The sequence below is a fragment of the Protobothrops mucrosquamatus genome, unplaced genomic scaffold (genome assembly GCF_001527695.2).
Source record: "Protobothrops mucrosquamatus isolate PMUCROS unplaced genomic scaffold, P.Mucros_1.0 scaffold1439, whole genome shotgun sequence".
Classification (NCBI taxonomy): domain Eukaryota; kingdom Metazoa; phylum Chordata; class Lepidosauria; order Squamata; family Viperidae; genus Protobothrops; species Protobothrops mucrosquamatus.
Window position 1 is genome coordinate 102,631 of NW_015387621.1, and position 19,922 is coordinate 122,552.

At 45.1% G+C, this 19,922-nt stretch overlaps 1 protein-coding gene across 1 annotated transcript in view; it reads left to right on the plus strand.

The window, feature by feature from the left end:
* The window catches only part of KSR2 (kinase suppressor of ras 2), a 65,355-nt gene that overhangs the window by 9,128 nt on the left and 36,305 nt on the right, over window positions 1–19,922 (plus strand). The window contains exon 3 of the mRNA XM_015821963.1: window positions 8,192–8,702. Within this exon, the coding sequence (XP_015677449.1) occupies window positions 8,192–8,702 (511 nt within the window). The remainder of the gene's footprint in view (window positions 1–8,191; window positions 8,703–19,922) is intronic.

Consider the following 19,922-nt stretch of genomic DNA (forward strand, 5'->3'; position numbering starts at 1 on the left):
GTGTGTGTGTGTGTGTGTGTATTGCAGTTTGTTTGGTATCTCCAGGCCAATTCTCTATCCAGCCTGGGAATGCGGAATGAGATTCCTTGTGTACTACCTACGTTCATAGTTTTATTATTATTTTTAATCGTTAAACATAAGTATTGACTCCGGGCAACTGCACAGACAAGGCCCTGCAGCTTTAACAGAATTACAGAGTTAGAAGGGACCTTGGAGGTCTTCTAGTCGAACCCCCTGCTCAACCAGGAGACCCTATGCCATTCTGGACAAGTGGCTGTCCAGTCTCTTCTTAAAAGCTTCCAGTGATGGAGCATCCACAACTTCTGGAAAGCAATTAACTGTTCCATTGGTTAATTGTTCTCACCGCTAGGAAATTTCTCCTTGGTTATGGGTTGCTTCTCTCCTTGGTTAGTTTCCATCCGTTGCTTCTTGTCCTGCCTTCAGGCGCTTTGGAGAATAGCTTGACTCCCTCTTCTTTGGGGCAGCCCCTCAAATATTAGAAGATTGCAATCATGTCACCCCCCTAGATCTTCTTTTCCTTGACACGGTTTATGGAAATGGTTCACCGTTACTTTTTTTTTTCTAGGAATGAGAATGGGTCCAGAGTCACTTGCTGGCTTGGTGCCTCAGAAGGGACTTGAACTCACAGTCTCCCAGTCTTCCCCAACCTTTTGGGCACCAGGGACCGGTTCCGTGGAGAGAGGTTTTTCCACGGACCGGAGAGTGCGTGGTTTTGTGTGCTGCCTGCATCCCACAGATGGGGCTTTGCTTGTTTGTGCGGACCGGTTGCTGGCATGCCACGGACCGGTATCGGTCCACGGACCGGGGGTTGGGGACCCCTGTTCTAGTGGTATTATTAAGTGTGTTGTGGAGCTTGCAAGCTACCCACAGTTTAATCATCATAATCTGTGCAACTTGATGACTTGGACCTGGTCGCTATCTCTTAAGTCCAAACTTCCTTACGAGATTTTGTTTGAGGGGGATTAAAAAAAATTGAACAGCAAAGCCTGCTTTAGATAGCTAGTTTGGTATGGTAGTTAAGGGATTAGGCTAGAAGCTGGGAGATTATAAATTCTAGTCCTGCTTTAGGCAAAAAGCCAACAGGTGACCTTGAGCCAGTCACTAACATTATTCACGTTCTGTTTTTATCTGCTTCCTCGGCCCAAAGGAACCGGTGTGGCCTTGAACCCTTGCCAAAGTTCCCCCTCCCAATAATACATACATAGTACACATATACAATACACAAATCCTTCTTGGAATATGGCAGATATACTCTGGACTGAGAGCACGGTTCGGACATCATCCCTTCGCCACAGTGGAGATAAATCCATTCTCAAGGGCTCAACCCAACTCTTGCTTCTGTCCTTCTTTTTTGCCTGCCGCCCGATTAATGACTCGTGCCGTTGAATCATTTAATTTGATGTACGTGCAAAGTCTGCTCTTGGGCCACCTGTCCGTCAAAGCACCGGAGGCTGTTTGCCGCTTTAGAGGAATCGCTCGTCGTCTGAGCAATGTGAGGCCAGACACAACAGACCGTAATGGGGGTTCAAGGGGAGCCTTCAGCTGTTCAGCACTTAATTTGGTTACTTTTATGACCGGGCAAATGACCGATGATGGGAAAGTTGTTCTGGGACTGAGACGTCCACTGGCAACTCACCCTTGCAGAATTAGGCAATGGGGTTTGGGATCTTATTTTAGATTTGGGAGGGTTTTTGATCTACATTCAAGAGCCGTGGTGGCGCAGTGGTTAGAATGCAGCATTGCAGGCTAATTCTGCCGACTGCCGGGAGTTCGATCCCGACCGGCTGAAGGTTGACTCAGCCTTCCCTCCTTCCGAGGTCGGTAAAATGAGGACCCAGATTGTTGGAGGCAATGTGCTGACGCTATAAACCGCTTAGAGAGGGCTGTAAAGCAGTGTGAAGCGGTATGTAAGTCTAAGTGCTATTGCTAGTGCTGTTCTATGCTATGCTATGCTATGCTATTATTATTATTCTATGCTATGCTATTTTTCTATTCTATTCTATTCTTCATTATTCTATTCTATTCTGTATTCCTATTCCTATTCTATTCTGTATTTCTATTCTATTCTATTCTGTTCTGTTCTGTTCTATTCTGCTCTTATTTTATTCTGCTCTTTATTCTATTCTATTCTATTCTATTCTGTTGCAATGGTGACGCAGTGGTTAGAATGCAGTATTGCAGGCTAATTCTGCCGACTGCTGGGAGTTCGATCCTGACCAGCTCAAGGTTGACTCAGCCTTCCCTCCTTCCAAAGTTGGTAAAATGAGGACCCAGATTGTTGGGGGGCAACAGGCTGACTCTGTAAACCGCTTAGAGAGGGCTGTAAAGCACTGCGAAGCGGTATATAAATCTACGTGCTATTGCTATTGCTATTTGTTTCCTTTCCCTCTCAGATCTGGCCCCAAAGACCCCTCCTCTCCTCCTCCCTCCATGAAACAACCCTCACACAAAATACAAAACCTAGCTGAGCTTCATGGCCTTTTCTTTTTGCCTTTTGCATAAAATTGTAGGTTGCCTAGTAACTTGGGGTGAGTTGTGGAGGAGGAGAGCTCACGAAGAGCTTCTTTAAAAAAAAAATAAAAAAAAATATCAGCCATGGATTATTATTTTTTACCCTGTAAGACCTGTGCAGCCTTGCCCAAGCTGATGCTTTCAATGGGGATGTGTGCGGGCGTGGGCGAGTGTGTGTGTGTGTATGTGTAATACAGGTAGTCCTTGACTTAACGACCACAATTGAGCCCCAAATCCTGTTGCTAAGCGAGACCGTAGTGAGATTTACCCCCTTTTATGACTTTTCTTGCCACAGTCGTTGAATTAGTAGGCAATGCAGTTAAGCTAGTAACGTGGTTGTAAAATGAATTTGCTGATTTTGCTTGCAGGAAAGTCGCAAAAGGGGATCGTGTGACCGTAACAGTCATAAATACCAGCCAGTTGCCAAGCAATCTGAATTCTGATCACGTGACCATGGGGTGTGTGTGCGGATGCTGCAATGGTTGTGAAGTGTAAAAAATGCTCATAAGTCACTTTTTTTCAGGGCTGTTCTAACTCTGAACGGTCACTAAATGAGTGGTTGTAAGTCAAGGACTACCTGTAGGACCCATGACACAGGAAAGGCATCTGATTGGGGAAGGACCAGTGAGATTTTGGATTGCTGGGGTCTGTGTGGGAAAGAGGTTGGACTTCTGGAAGAACTCCAAGTTGGATTTGCTCTTTGAACTTTTGCAAAAAGTTGTGAAGTTTATCCTCCCTCACCGAGCTTCTGTTTTTTTCCCCCAAGTCCAAAAGCAGAGCACGTTAGGGACCACTTAGCACTGGTGTGCGTAGCATCCACAACAGAATAACAGAGTTGGAAGGGACCTTGGAGGTCATCCAGTCCGACGCTCTGATCAAGCAGGAGAACCCCATCCCATTCCAGACAAATGCCTGTCCAGTCTCTTTTTAAAAACTTCCAGTGTTGAAGCACCCACAACATCTGGAGGCAAGCTGTTCCACTGGTTAATTGTTCTCACTGTCAGGAAGTTTCTCCTGAGTTCTAGGTTGCTTCTCTCCTTGATGAGTTTCCATCCATTGCTTTGGAGAATAGCTTGGCCCCCTCTTCTTTGTGGTAGCCCCTCAAGTAGGAGGCAACAAGGGTCCGCCATGCATCCTTCTTCCTGTTATGGATTTAGCAGCTTATCTTGGCATTTGCAAAGTGTTCTGAGGAAGCATCTGCAGAATTGGCTTTAAAATCCTCTCTGAAGGGGTGCCACAACCAGCTGCACTGACCACTCAGCAATTCCACCTCTGGCAACTTTCTTTAAAAGCATCCTGGATGCTTTTGCAGGCATTCCCAGCTCTTTCCTAGATATTTTTATTCATCAAGCTGCGACACAGCCATCAAAATAAATAGCTAGGACGCGTACATTGGTAATGGCAAGAACACGCCTGAAGTCTGGGTGTGGAGGAGCTGAACAGGGGTTCTCCTTGTGCGATGTCCTTTAGGCTCTCTCCTCCCAGCCTTTCCGTTCCTATGTTTAGCATCCATCAATCATCATTAATTAGCAACAGTAATTACTCTCCCCTCCCCCGTGGCATTCCCCCCCCCCCGGATAATTTGTAAGCGGCTGACCCATAACTGCACTTTTTTTTCCTCTCGTAAGGATCGACCAGAAGTTATTGCACTGTCGTTATCTCGTTTTTTTGCAAAGTGGGGGAGATGATCTGATTGGTTGGGTTCCTCAGGTGTGTGTAGAAGGGGCACAACCTCCTATTCCAGGAGCTGTCGCCACCATCTTTTACAAGGGTACCAGTCTGGGTGGGGTCTAGGTGGCAAGTTGCGTCTGGCTCTCTCTTAATCCCCTTTCGTAGCTTTGTCTGTGCTTCTACAATGTGCAGTAATCATCCATTCCTTCCTTAATTGAAGAAAGTCCTCCCAACTGTGTTAAATATTCAGTAGCTTAACACACACACACACACACACAGAGAGAGAGAGAGAGAGAGAGAGAAAGAGACAGAAAGAGAGAGAGATGAATGACACAGGAGAGAAAGAGAGAGAGAGATGAATGACACAGGAGAGAGGGAGGGAGAGAGAAAGAGAGAGAACTAAATAAATAAATCAAGTATCTTTATTATGGCCTTTGACCAACTTTAAAAAGAGAAATAGTTGAATACAGCAATTGGCTGTGCAAATTAAAGGGATAGAAATTTCAGTCCTCCAGTCATGTCGTAATGTCATTCCCACAGGATTTTCAGAGGCTGGAAAAAGATCTATATACTGACAGAAACAGTTCCCAGCTCCTGAAATCAGAATTCTTTTAAAGGATTCAGTGCTTACTCTGGTTTGAAACCGCTGGCTTGAAAGAGGGGTCAACGAGGCCATCTAGACGTAAGATTGCACAGCCCTCTCTCAACAGAGGGGGAGGGATATGACACCCCCTCCCTCCTGTTTACAACAGAGTCCTTTCAGCAGTTCCAAGAAGGCTCCACACCCATTTGCACCCTGATTCAGGTGTCCCTAAGGGCACAGATAAACCTCTAAGTGGCCTCAGCGATTCTCAGAAAGAGTGTTAGTGACCAGATGACTGCAAGGGATATAAATCCTTCCATTCCCCCACCATTCAGTCAGAACCGAAGAAGCTTCTTGGATGAGAAGCGAAACGTCATCAAGAAAAAACAAAAGTCCACTTGCCTTTGGAAAAAGCACCTTTGAGACATTTAAAGGTGTGTAAATTGTGGAGAGAGGGTAGAATTCACTGAAAACTACCAAAGGTTAACAAAAGAATATTAGAGAAGTAATTCACGATACATTTCACGGCTGGGATTAATGGAGGCTGAATTTATTTTATTAATTTTTTTAACTTGGTAACTTTCTCAAATTCAAGAAGGCACACCCGGTCTCACTTTCATTTCTAGTCCACTTGTACCTCCTCCTTCCCCCCCCCCTCGAATTATCAAAAGGAACCTTGATGTGTTGGTGCATTTGATCTAACTCCAGGCTATTTCCATGTGGCATTTCTTTAAGCCGTGTATCTACTCTTGCACGGTATTTGAACACTCTCCCCAAATCGTCCTGATGAAATAGTCAATTCAAGTTTTATTTCTGCATGAGGGAGCAAGGTGTTTGATCAGTGTGTGCATCCTGCATGCATAGCAGTATAAGTCCACACACACACAAAAAAATCAAAGCACTGCAGAACTTTACATCAAGTTTCTCCCTTTTTTCTCTCCTCTCTTCAAGTTTTATTAATTTGTCTAAGGCATTGCAGATTACATGGGGGTCGTGGTGTATACTGTACACTTGGAAGAGTGTGCCCAGTTCTGGTGACCTGACAAGTGGTCAGGTCACAATCCTTCCCCCCCCCCCCATGTTGGGAGACTCATTTCATTTATACATCTTCTAGCATAGTTCTGGGATTAGATGGTCCAGAGGAGCCTAAGGTGGCAAAACCTTGGCCAGATCCTAGAGCAGGGGTCTTCAGACTTGGCCCTTTTATGACTTGTGGACTTCAACTCCCAGAATTCCTCGGCCAGGCACGTGTGCCTGGCTGAGGAATTCTGGGAATTGAAGTCCACAAGTCATAAAAGGGCCAAGTTTGAAGGCCCCTGTCCTAGAGGCTGCAGTAAGGGCTGTTTCTTCAGAACCTTGGACAGATCACAGAAAGCAGTTGAGAAAATCCAGCACCGTCTCAATCCAGAACTCTGCAACATCTGAGTTTTGTGCCATAGCTAGACAGATGCACTCCAGATGTGGTTACTCCAGAAAAGAAAAGAGTGTGGATAATGTCTCCAAAAGGGCTTTCTCTAGTTTTCTGGAGAGTAAAAGAAAAGGGGGGCAGAAAAACTTTCAGACTTCCAAGTCATCCAGAGAAAAAAGCACAGCCACGAACACTAACCGTAACCGTAACCCCATTTAGATAAAACTTTGCCTTTAATCATTTCAGTTCTGTGTATTTCATACCTTGACTTTTCAATGTTCTGCCCAATAGGCCCTTTTATTTCTTGAAATTTCCTACGGAGCTTTTTATGTAGGTAAAAAGCATGTTGCAGGTTGCTTATTGTTAGTTGCGAAGTCGTGTCCGACCCATCGCGGCCCCATGGACAACGTTCCTCCAGGCCTTCCTGTGCTCTACCATCTTCTGGAGTCCCTTTAAGCTCACGCCTGCTGCTTCAGTGACTCCATCCAGCCACCTCCTTCTCTGTCGTCCCCTTCTTCTCTTGCCCTCCATCTTTCTCAGCATCAGGCTCTTCTCCAGCGAGTCCTTCCTTCTCATTAGGTGGCCAAAGGACTTGAGTGTCAACTTCAGGATCTGGCCTTCTAAAGAGCAGTCGGGGTTGATCTCCTCTAGGACTGACCGGTTGGATCGCCTTGCAGTCCAGGGGACTCGCAGGAGTCTTGTCCAGCACCATAGTTCAAAGGCCTCAATGCTTTGGTGCTCAGCCTTTCTTGTGGTCCAACTTTCACAGCCATACATTGCCACTGGGAAAACCATGGCCTTGACTATACGTACTTTTGTTGGCAGGGTGGGAAGGAAATGGCAACCCACTCCAGTATCTTTGCCACGAAAACCCCATGGACAGTACCAAAAGGCAGGTTGCTTAGTCAATGTTAAATTGCTTTTAGTCCCTTAAGGGAGAATGCTCTCTGAAGCTGGATTATGGTCTCACCTTCCCCTCATCGTTTTGATCCAGCCCTAAAGTCCTGCCATCGCGGCTGCGCTGTTTTTTTTCTTCATTACCCGATCTGTTTTTTTTATATTAAAAAAAAATCAGCATTTTTATTACACTTTCTTCCACTTCACTTGTCCCCACCCTTAAAAAACAACAACACTCTTTTAATCAACTCCTTCCTACTCTGTCTTGCAGCCTCTGTTCTTTTCCTCTCCCTTCTTGACAGCCCGAAATAAATTGATTTCCTTGAAAGGAAGGTCTCGATAACAAGGCCATCAATTAACAGCCCCCGTGAAATAAATAAAAAAAAGAGGAGTTGGGAGACTCTCCCTTTTAGAATGCAAATGCTACCTTTTAAAGACATGCATGGGTTGTTAGAGAAACCAGATCAACAGTGTCAAGAGGGGAAAGTTTCCTTTTGCAAGAGTTAAAATTGGGTGAGGTTCGTGCAGGTTAGGGTACTTAGTGCTTATGTTGGCCTTCCTCATGAGATGATGTGGGAAAATATTTAAAAGATACCCCCAAATATTTTTAGAGGGGTCCATGAAAACGAGAGAGTAAAACAGAAGCTTCTTTCCAGGAAGGGAAAATAGAGGAATCGGGAAAGCCGTTCTGATATCGTGTCCAAATGTCTCCCCATTTAACCATCTGTAGCTTCTTCCTTCAAATTAGTCCAATTTCTATCTCAGCACCATTGGATATATTCACCTAGGGCAGGGGTAGGCCACCTTGGCTCTTTTATGACTCATGGACTTCAACTCCCAGAATTCCTGAGCCAGCCATGCGGAGGGGAAAGGGAGAGTTTCCAAGCTGAGCCATGTTGGCTCAGGAATTCTGGGAGTTGAAGTCCACGAGTCATAAAAGAGCCAAGGTTGCCTATCCCTGACCTAGGAAGTCAGTTTAAAGCTGATTTAAATTGTAATGTGCATCCCTTCTGACAGAGCAGGTGCTGTGGGGCCAGGCTTCAAACTGTAAGCATGATTGCTATTTCTCTCCCCCCCCTTTTTTTTTTCCTTCTCCACAGGAGGTAGTCTTTCCAAACAAGACTGGACCATCCAGTGGCCAGCCACGACCGAGGCCAGCAGCAAAGAAAACAGCATCATGTGCCAATCCGAATCCATGCAGTGGATCCGAACTCACCTCTCTCTGAGTCCCAAGCCCAGGTCCAAGTGCGCTCCACACTACTGCCACCCCACGTTGTCCCACGAGCTTGTCTACACGCACACGGACAGGCTAACCGTGGAGGGTTTTCCAGGACTCTGCCCTCCGCTGGAATCTGGCCACCGCTCCTTGCCCCCTTCCCCACGCCAGCGGCATGCAGCCCACACCCCGCCCTGCACTCCGAATATAATCGCCACCATGACCGCTCCAGGGACGCCGCCAGTCCGGAGGAGGAACAAAGTGAGACCCCCGGGCACACCGCCTCCTTCGTCTCGGAAGCTGATCCACCTCTTCCCGGGCTTCACCGTCTTGCACCGGAGCAAGTCTCACGAGTTCCAGCTGGGCAATCGGGTGGACGAGTCTCACACCCCCAAGTAAGTGGCCGGAAAAACCAACCGGTTGGCAACAGGAAGGGGGGGGGGCTTCTACCAGATGATCCCCGGCTAGCTCGCGGTTATCGAAATGGAGCAGTTGATTGTCAAGGTTTCAGGAACCTTCCCTGCAGACCCAGAGGATGGAGTTCAGTTTTTCTGCTCACAGAGACGATCTTGAGATACAGGAAGTCTTGAGTTACAAAATGGTGTTACTTAGTTGGATGGTTATGAAACTTCTGCAAGAAAACAACCAAGCTCAGAGAGCACCAAAACCCCACAGTTGTTGTTGTTGTTGTTGTTGTCCTCCTCCTCCTCCTCCTCCTCCTCCTCCTCCTCCCCACAAACCCCACTCTAGCACTGATGATGCTACCTACAAGGGCTCCTTGGTGTTCTCCGAGCTTGCTTGTTTTCTTGCAGACGTTTCATTACCCAAACTAGGTAACGTCATCAGTTGCCCACCTTGTAATGTAAGAGCAGTTTAGCCAAGGAACCAACGGCTGACTGGGGAATTCTGGGAGTTTTAAGTCCACACAGGCCCAGCTTGAGAAACAGCGGACTATGGTACAAGCCCCCCTAATAGGGAGATGGGCGGTTAAGGAGTTTGATACAGTATATAAATAAATAAGACATAAATAAGATCCTTTTTCAAGGAGCCATCCTCCGTTTCACAAGGTAGAAACAATAAGACCAAAAGGGAACGAAGAACGACAGGTAGTTCTTGATTTATGACCACAGTTGAGCCCAAAACCTCTGTCACGAAGTGAGACCTTAGCCAAGTGAATTTTTGCCCCATGTTACAACCTTTATTTGCCACAGTCATTAAGTGAATCCCTGCAGTTGTTAAGTTAGTCACACGGTTGTTAAGTGAATCTGGCTTCCCCCCCATTGACTTGGCTTGGCAGAAGATCACGTGACCCCGGGGACATTGCAACCGCCCCAAGTACATGCCAGTTGCCAAGCGTCTGAATTTTGATCACGTGACCACGGGGAGGCTGCAAAATGGGAGAAACGGCCATAAAGTCTCTCGTTTTCCGGTCCCGTTGCAACTTTGCCCGGTCACTAAATGAACAGTTGTAACTCGAGGACTAAATGGACGTTGTTTACCCTGCTTGTTCGTGAAACATTTGGGGATGGTCATCTTCATCTGTTGGTAAAGTGAGGAGACTCGAATTTTTATCCCAGAAGACGTCGAAAATCAGAGTCGGTGGCACCGTCCTTCAGCTGCTCCATGTTAAATTCTCCCTGGGGAATTTCTGTCCAAGAATGGTTAATTTGTACCGACACCCTGCGTGTTTGTCACATCCCTTTGTAAGTTTTCAAATACCTGCCTTCCAATCTATGCTCTTTTATTCCTATTTTTTGCCTGTTTTGTAAAGGAAGGCTGGCCAACGGCGGGGTGCGTTGTGTTTGAAAATTTGGCAGCTGACACCATGAGGTCTTGATGAGTCTGTCCCATCCCTGCTGTTTTTAAGGATGTTTGTTGTTTTAAAATGATTGGTTTGAGGTTGTTTTTAATGAGATTTAGGGGTGTTGTTGTTTTTTTTTAATGTCACCACCCAGACTTGGTGGAAATGGGTGCGATATACAGTGTGTTAACAAAATAAATAGCTCTGTCGGTGTGGAGACGCGAACAGAATTGACATCTCATCCGCAACAGGATGTTTGTTGTTGTTGTGTAACCCACTCATTGTGTGCGTGTGCCTTTTAGTCTTGTCTACTTCTTGTCTGCCGCAGCACTTTCCTATTTAGGAAATCTATTTGTCTTCAGAGATTGGAGATACAGGTTGCACACTGTACCATATTTTTATGCAGTCCTTTTGTTAGATTTATGCCCTTCTTTTCTTCCAGCAAGCTAAAGCAATTCCTCCATTTTTTCCTTTATTATTCTGTTCTTTTCAGTACCATTTTTTTCTAATGTCACTTCCTGTTGCAGTTGTCTTTAAAGTATAGAATACAGCATAAGACAGTTAGAAGGGGTCTTGGGGGTCATCTAGTCCAACCCCCCGCCTGAGCAGGAACCTTATACCATTCCAGACAAATGGCTGTCCAGTCTCTTTTTAAAACTCCTCAGTGATGGAGCACCCACATCTTCCAGAGATTGATTGATTGTTCTCACTGTCAGGAAATTTCTCCTTAGTTCTAGATTGGATCTCTCTTTGTTAAGCTTCCATCCCTTATTTCTAATGTTGCCCTCAGGTGCTTTGGAGAATAAGTCAACCCTCTTCTCTGTGACAGCCCCTCAACTACTGGAAGACTGCTATCATGTCACCCCTAATCCTTCTCTTCATTAGAATAGGTAGGTAGGTAGATAGGTAAGTAAGTAGGCAGACAGGCAGACAGACAGGTAGGTAGACAGACAGACAGACATGATATATAGATATGATAGAGAGAGATGATAGATAGATGGATAGAGAGAGAGAGAGAGAGAGAGAGAGACAGACAGACAGACAAACAGACATGATATATAGATATGATAGAGATAGATAGATAGATAGATAGATAGATAGATAGATAGATAGATAGATAGATAGAGAGAGAGAGAGAGAGAGAGAGAGACAGACAGACAGACAGACAGACAGACAGACAGACAGACAGACAGACAGACCGGACCCCTAATCATCTTCGTTGCTCTTCTCTGCACTCTTTCTTGAGTCTCCACATCTTTTTTTTTTTTGTATTATGGTGATAACCAAAAAAAAGAGAAAAGAAGTGTTTTATTGCCTACTTGGATTGTTTTTCCCTCTGTTTCCTAGTAAGCTGTTTTTCCTGAGTGGCACTTTCCCAGTTCTATAAAGCTGTCCTGAGTAACAGGAGGAAAGGCATCATCAATACCACCACGGCAGAAATTATATTTCAGAGCATGGCTGGGCTGACTTTTTCCCCCAGTCAATGGCTGCATTTCCCGGGGTGATGGGTGGGGATGAATCAACCAGTGGGTGGGGCAAAGTCACCCTTTTGGGGGGTTTTCCCCCCTTTTTCATTCATTTCCTCTTTCTGACCCCTTTCTTTCTCCCTCAAAAGCAGCGGGAGGAAGCAAGCCATCCATCTTTTTAGAACTCTCTTTTAATAATTCTGAGGGTCAGAATTCGGGTTTTTTTTAAATTAGGCTGATGTAATTGCCACTGCAGGTTGCCTACTCTTCGTACACGCCCTGCTAGCATACGTTGCCCTGTCTAGGAAATACACTTTTGCCTTAATTAATGGAATTGAGCCTGTATCTGACATGGTATGTTAAACTATACCATTAGACTTGTGATGATTGCCTTGAACTCTTTTTAATGACCTCTGACTAGAAGTGATGAAAGCGTGAAAAGGAGAGGAGCACTTAATTTTCATTCCTCGACTCAAGGGTCTTATGAGGTGGAAAGCAAAGTGAATTAGCAATATATATTAGCCTTGTTTCAATAAAAGATTGGTAGCGGTTATTTTAAGTCTCTGAACTGCCTAGAAGATGATCTGAGCTGTTCCTAATCTTCTTCCTTAGATTTCTGTTCCCCACTTTTACGTTTCTAGTTCCTAAGGCCTCTTTACTACTTTGTGGTGGTGGTGGGGAATCATTAGAGGGATCTACTTTTCTCTGATTCTTAGGGATCCATGTCACAGGGAAGAAGGGGTCAACCTATTCTCAAAAGCATCTGAGGGCAGGACAAGAAGCAATGGATGGGAACTAGTCAAGGAGAGAAGCAACTTAGAACAAGGAGAAATTTCCTGATGCTAAGATCAATGATCAATGATCAATCAAAATCAATCCCCTGGACTGCAAGGCGATCAAACCAGTCAGTCCTAGAGGAGATCAACCCTGACTGCTCTTTAGAAGGCCAGATCCTGAAGTTGAAACTCAAGTCCTTTGGCCACCTAATGAGAAGGAAGGACTCCCTGGAGAAGAGCCTAATGCTGGGAAAGATGGAGGGCAAGAGAAGAAGGGGACGACAGAGAATGAGGTGGCTGGATGGAGTCAGTGAAGCAGGAGGCGTGAGCTTCAATGGACTCCAGAAGATGGTAGAGGACAGGAAGGCCTGGAGGAACGTTGTCCATGGGGTCGCGATGGGTTGGACACGACTTCGCAACTAACAACAACAACAACAACAACAACAAAGATAAATGAATCAGTGGAACGGCTTGCCTCCAGAACCTTTGGGTGCTCCATCACTGGAGATTTCTGAGAAGAGATTGGACATCCATTTGTCTGGAATGGTGTAGGGTCTCCTGTTTGAGCAGAGGGTTGGACTATAAGACCTTCAAGGTCTCTTCCAACATGGAGGGTCTCATGGATAGTGTACGTTCGCCTCCGTGGGACTCTAGACTTCTGTCCCAAGGGGCTTTTTATTGCTAAAATTTCTGCCAAGTCTGCAACACACTGCATTTACACATTCTGCTAAACCGTGGATCACTTGGTACTTGAGGGGCTGTCGCAAAGAAGAGGGGATTGACTTATTCTGTAGGGCAGGGGTAGGCAACCTTGGCTCTTTTATGACTCGTGGACTTCAACTCCCAGAATTCCTGGGCCGGCATGGCTGCCTCAGGAATTCTGGGAGTTGAAGTCCATGAGTCATAAAAGAGCCAAGGTTGCCTACCCCTGCCCTAGGGCACCAGGAGAGCAGGACAAGAATAACGGGTGTCAAAGAGAGATACAACCTAAAAATAAGGAGAAATTCTCTGACAGTGAGAGCAATTAATCAATGGAATAGCTTGCCTCCAGAAGGTGTAGGTGCTCCATCACTGCAGGTGTTAAAAAAAATATACTGGACAGTCATTTGACTGGGATGGTTTAGGGTCTCCTACTTGAGCAGGGGGTTGGACTAGAAGATCTCCAGGCCCCTTCCAATCCTATGATTCTATGTCCTATGTTCTATTTTTGAGTTGGAAGAAATGAAATAGCGCTGCCAAGGAAACTGCTATCCTGGAACCACACACGATAATATTTCTCCCACTTGTTGGGACCAACCTATTTCTCCGTGCCTGTTTTATCTGAGAAGGTCAAAACTGGGACCTCTGGAATCTCCCCAGAGAGGAGCCTTGCTCGGCTGTCCTTTTTTTTTTTTTCCTCCCCTTTCCTGTCTCCCTGCTGCCATCTAAATATGAGATGCTGGGCAATGAAGCTTTCGCCTTCAATTTCATGAATCAGTTTGTCTCTAATGAGTAGAAAACAGCACATTAGCCATTTGTGCCTGGCGGTGACACGCGCACCCTCCGATACCATTGATAGGGTTGCCAGCTCATTAAGTCAAAAATGTGGCACCTCCAAAGAACAGGGATCCATTCTGCCTAATGAACGGTTCCACGCCAGCAGGATTTGGGAGAATTGTCACCCGTCTACCTGGAGCCATTATTTTCCTCCTGACTCGTCCTTTCAGAAAGATTCTCAGCCATCTCTGTTCTTATATATCTTCCCCTTCTTGGAAAAGGGAGTGGGGGAAGCAGGAAAACTTGCTGGTAATTCAATGGCAGCTCTGCCATGGGGCAAATATAGGAGCAGGGTTATTAGCTGGCCCATGGCGTTAAATCACATCGTGGGGTGTTGTTGTTTTTTTTTAAAAAAATTGGGATTTGTAAATTGGATTTATTGCTTAGCCCGTTGACCGTAGGCAGCCGATGGTGGCTTAGCCAATCTTACTTAAAGAAAGAATCCAGCCGTTGCTTTCACGAGCTGTTTGAGGAACCCCTTGGTGGTAGAGAAGACAAATCTTTGGTCTATAACCCACCCAAGGTTTTTCTTGTCTTCTTAGGCTCAGCAAACTTGGATGCTGTTTAGTGATTTATTCAACTTCCATGCTGCTCAACTAGTGGCGACTCTAGGCGGGTTACAATCGATAGGAAAAAAAATACGATCAAAACCTAAGCAATAATTAGTAACGTTAGTAGCTTAAAATTAACAAAGATGGAGCAAGATGCACACCGGAGGTGGGATCTTACATTAACCCAGTATCCACCCCTTGAATAGTTTACTAAATGATCAAACTAGAGACGCCTTCGTGTTTTACCTCCCATCAGCTCTCCGGAATTTAAATTTCAGCCTGGTCTGCATCTACTACAGCATCTGGCTAGTTATTATCACCATGTGGAAGGAAGAAACATGAGGGCAACTATGCGCTCCCATTTCTCTTAGGGAAGACAAGGCCCTGGAGGACATTGCCATTAAATCTGCATATTTCATTTTCCCTGCGCGATTCATAAAGACCGAGGCCTTGTTCATCACGAGGATAAAGAACGATCGTCTTTTTCATGATAAAAACATAATTTGAAGCACGGTTGAGCGGAGGCTGTTGGATTGCCATCCTTCCCTTCTGGAGATGAGATGTGTTTTAATGTGTAGAGCATAGGCAGGGAGATGGGGAACAGAAGTGGACAGCCCTTCTATACAAGCTCATAAAAACAGAAATGCAGAATGCAGAACAACAGAGTTGGAAGGGACCTTGGAGGTCTTCTAGTCCAACCCCCGGCACAAGCAGCATTCCAGACAAGTGTCTGTCCAATCTCCTCTTAAAAAACCTCCAGTGATGGAGCACCTACCACTTCTGAAGGCAATTCATTCCACTGATTAATTGTTCTCACTGTCTTGAAATTTCTCCTTAATTGTAGGTTGAATCTGTCTTTGATAAGCTTCTATCCATTACGTCTTGTCCTGCCCTCAGGTGCTTTGGAGAATAAGTTGACCCCCTCTTCTTTGTGGCAGCCCCTCAAATATTGGATCGGCTGCTGTCATTTCACCCCTACTCTTTTTTCTTTGTTAGACTAGACATCCCCTGCTCCTCCAACTGTTCATTGTATGATTTATCCTCCAGCCCCCTCATCATCTTTGTTACTCTTTTCTGCACTCTTTCTAAGCTCTCATCATTTTTATTTGTGTATCATAGTGACCAAAACTGGATGCAGAACGATATCAGAATGAGAAGAACGGAATTAAACCGAAATTTCTGTCAAAGCATACTTGAACTAGTCAGGGCCAAGTCAGACCTCCCGAGAGAATTAAAAGGATTTGGGGTCTTCGCTGCTCTTCATCAGATGAGATATTACAAAAATATCAGGGATTATGGAGGGATAGGAAGCAAAACTATTTCCAAATTAAGCCAAGTGCTTTGGCATGTTATCTGTCAGATTTCAGCCTGGAGGCATTAGTTAGTGGCATCACTGAATTCAGATTACCATTAATATTAACAGTAAAAGAATGATGGCTCACACACACACACACACACAAACAGACACCCTTCTGAAAACACAAAAACTGCAATTTCCTGGTCCTTCTTCCGTCACAAGCAGCTAATCCACTAAGACCACAAATGCTGGTTTGTTCCTCGTCTCATGAAATTTCCTAACGATCTCTTTATGATAATGGTTTCATTCCTTGTCAGCTTCTCCAATGTTGGGCTTTGCTTTCCAGTCCCACTGGCAAGATTTGAGGGAAGCCTTTATCAACTCCCCCCACCCATCTTTCTAGAATGGCGGGTGGATGTAGGAAATTTCATGGGGGGGGGGACGAATTGGCGAGGGGATCGGCAGAGAGCCTGCTGAGATGAAAATGAATGAAACCTTGAAAATACGCAGCTCTCTGGAAACGGATCAGAGGAGGATTCGTCTCCAGTAGCACACACCTATTCACTGTCCTGCGCCAATATAAAACCTCATATAAGTGGCTTGCGTTGTCATACACTAAAGGTTAACACGGCTGCAAGCACACCTCTCTGCATTGTTGGTAACTAGGGCAATAATTTTCACTTAGAAAAATGGAAATTCTGGGTTTCATACCTGCAGAATCCTCTTAGGAGAGAACAGAATAACAGGATTGTTATGGGAAGGGACCTTGGAGGTCTTCTAGTCCGACCGCCTGCAGAAGCAGGAGACCGTATACCATTCCAGGCAAATGGATGTCCAATCTTTCCTTAAACATCTCCAGGAGGCAAGCCATCCCACTTCTGGAGGCAAAAGCCATCCCACTGATGTATTGATCTCACTGTCAGGAGATCTAGTTTGCTTCTCGCCTTGATTAATTTCCATCCATTGTTTCTTATCTTGCCTTCTGGTGCTTTTGGAAAATAGGCTGACCCCCTCTTCTTTGTGGCAGCCCCTCAAATGTTAGAGTGACTAATTCCAATATTAGTCTGCTATCATGTCCACCCCTAGTCCTTCTTTTCTCTAGACTGGCCACGCCCAATTTCTGCAGCCATTTTTTGTATGTTTTAACCTTCAGCCCCCTAATCATTTTTGTTGCTCTTCTCTACACATATATGATATGTGTGTGTATGGGTATCTCTCTCTCTCCAACTCTCTCTCTCTCTCTCTCTCTCTCTCTCTCTCTCTCTCTCTCTCTCTCTCTCTCTCTCTCTCTCTCTCTCTCTCCCTATCTATCCAACTTTCCATATCTATCTATCTGTCTGTCTGTCTGTCTGTCTGTCTGTCTGTCTGTCTGTCTGTCTGTCTGTCTGTCTGTCTGTCTGTCTGTCTATCTATCTATCTATCTATCTATCTATCTATCTATCTATCTATCTATCTATCTATCTATCTATCTATCGCAAGCTGGATTTGTCTTCTAGAAGTTCTCTCTAGTGCCGGAAGTGCTGTTGTAATTTAACTAGATGACTGTGTATGTGTGGGAAACTATTAGGTCTCTTCTGTCCGTCACTGTCTTCTTCTCTGTAATTAAACATTTCAGGTGAACTGAAGTGGGGCTCTGGGAGAACAAACTAGGATAGAAGGTAATCAAGTATGTCCAGCCGCTAATTGCAGAAGGGGGGCTTTGAAGCTTCTCCCCCCCGCTTCTTTCGGTTGTGTAGACCTCGGAGTCCTGTGGGATTCTCACCACTTCTCTTTGGACTATCGTGATTTACAATTGAAGTGGCACGGGCTTGCATAAACACGGCTACAAGGGAAGAATTCCCCACAGGCTATGTAGTTTATTAACTTAGATTAATCAAGGGAAGAGAGAACAAATACTGAAGAATTTCTCCACTCTTCAGTGCTCAAGTACTGGGAGTGCACTCCGAGAAAGGAAGCTTGGAAGGGACTCAGAAGTCGCTCCGTGGAAGGATGAAGGTTAATTTATTCTAATAGGTTTTAATGATTTTCAGGAGGCAGCCACTGAATCCTGCCTTCTAATCCCATTAGTGTTTCAGGATAATGATTAGCACATTAAAAAGGAAAGCGGGTTTTTTTTTCCAGTGGAATCAGAGGCAGGTGCTGTCATTTAACCTGCGTGGAGTTGTTCACCCTATAGTTAAGCACAGAGAACAATGGCTTTTAGGCGAGCTTAGCTTTTAAACCCAACTTAAAAAATTTTATGGCATGCTTCTATGGGAAACGCTAAATGATGGCTAAGGGTTGGAAGGAACCCATTGGGAAACTGTCCGCTAGGCTGGAAGGAGGGGTCAAGCAGGAAACTAGCCTGGAATCGTTAGGCAGCTGCGAGCAGCATAAGCTTGACCTCCCCCAAGCTCCATGGTCTTATCTGGTCGGTCCCTGGTGAGATTCTGCTAACGTAGGTGGTAGCGGCTTACTCTAGCTAGTTACAAGCGGCTCTGGTTGCTTGCGCCTGATAGAAACCAAGATTCAAATAGGGATCTTAACAATGATCCGAAGCTGGTTACTGGAACCCAAAAAACTTCTAGCATACTTGCCCTTTTAATCCAAGAGAGAATACTGGTTCACACCAAGACAGACCCACACAGATACTTCATTATCCGGAATGAGTCTTAAGTTCCAATAGGATTGGAAGTGGTAAGACGGGCAGCCAATAGATTCTATAAATCAAGAAATAGAAATAAATAAATGGGCATGGAACAGAAAACTTTCCCAATTACCCAGCTGATGGGCTTCTAGAGCAGGTGTGATCCGTTCTGACGGATAGTAGTAGGCAGCAGTGTGGTGCCTGCGTATCTCCTCAACGGCCTTATCTGTTTCTCCATCCGATGTTTCGATCGATGGAAATGTCGATGAATTCATGACGCCGTCACAAATCAAAGGCCTTTCATTTACCTCTTAAATGGCCCAGTGCTGTTTCTCTTGGAGCAACGCCCACGCCAGGACCTTCCCATTAGCGCTTCCGTTTCTGCTTTGATGCTGATTGGTTATGGGTAACTAAGTGCCCGTGAAATGCTTAAGAAGACCCAAGGAAGCCATAAGGCACTTTTTTTTCTTCTTTTATTACCGGCACTTCCTTTCGGTCTGTTTTCCAGATTACTGTTCTGTTGATGATGATGGGCTGGGGGATTCTGAGGGACCAGAGAAAATTTTGGAGCGGGGAATTAATGTTGCAGAGCCTGACCTTATGAGCAACAGCTGGAATACAGTCAGGGCACGTTATTTGGCTTCAGCCAAGCAGTTGCCAGCGTCTCGTCGAACTCTTTCAGATGTTTGTTTCCCCAACTTTGGTTAGTCCAAAGCAACCAGGGACTAGTTCAGGAACCTGGTCTGTTTGAATTAAACAGGGTCGACATTTCCCACATAGTTTTGTTCCATATCGCATCAATCTTGTGAACTTTCAAGTTTCCTCTTTCCGCTATGTATTCAAAATGGACAGGGATTTGTGTGTGTGTGTGTGTGTGTGTGAATGTGTGTGTGTGTGTGTGTACAATGATATTATAATAATAATAATAATAATAGTAAAGTTGGAAGGGACCTTGAAGGTCATCTAGTCCAACCCCCTGCTCAGGCAGGAAACCCTATACCATTTCGGACAAATGGCTGTCCAGTCTCTTCTTAAAGACTTCCAGTGTTGGTGCATTCACCGCTTCTGGAGGCAGGTTGTTCCACTGGTTAATTGTTCTCACTGTCAGGAAGTTTCTCCTTAGTTCTAGGTTGCTTCTCTCCTTGATTAGTTTCCACCCGTTGCTTCTTGTCCTGCCTTCAGGCGCTTTGGGGAATAGCTTGACTCCCTCTTCTTTGGGGCAGCCCCTGAGATATTGGAACACTGCTATCATGTCCCCCCTCATCCTTCTCTTCATCAAACTAGACATACCCAACTCCAGCAGCCGTTCCCTAAAATCCTTGAACTCTGGGAAGGATATAAACCAGCTGTTTATTGTTAAAAAATAAAACAATAAAAACAACTATTTACAATACTAAAAAAACAACCTTAGCTTTCACTGGTCCACTGCCAGCTAAGGTTGTTTTTTTAGTATTGTAAATAGTTGTTTTTATTGTTTTATTTTTTAACAATAAACAGCTGGTTTATATCCTTCCCGGAGTTTGAGGATTTTATATCATTGTACAGATATGCCTGGGATTCGT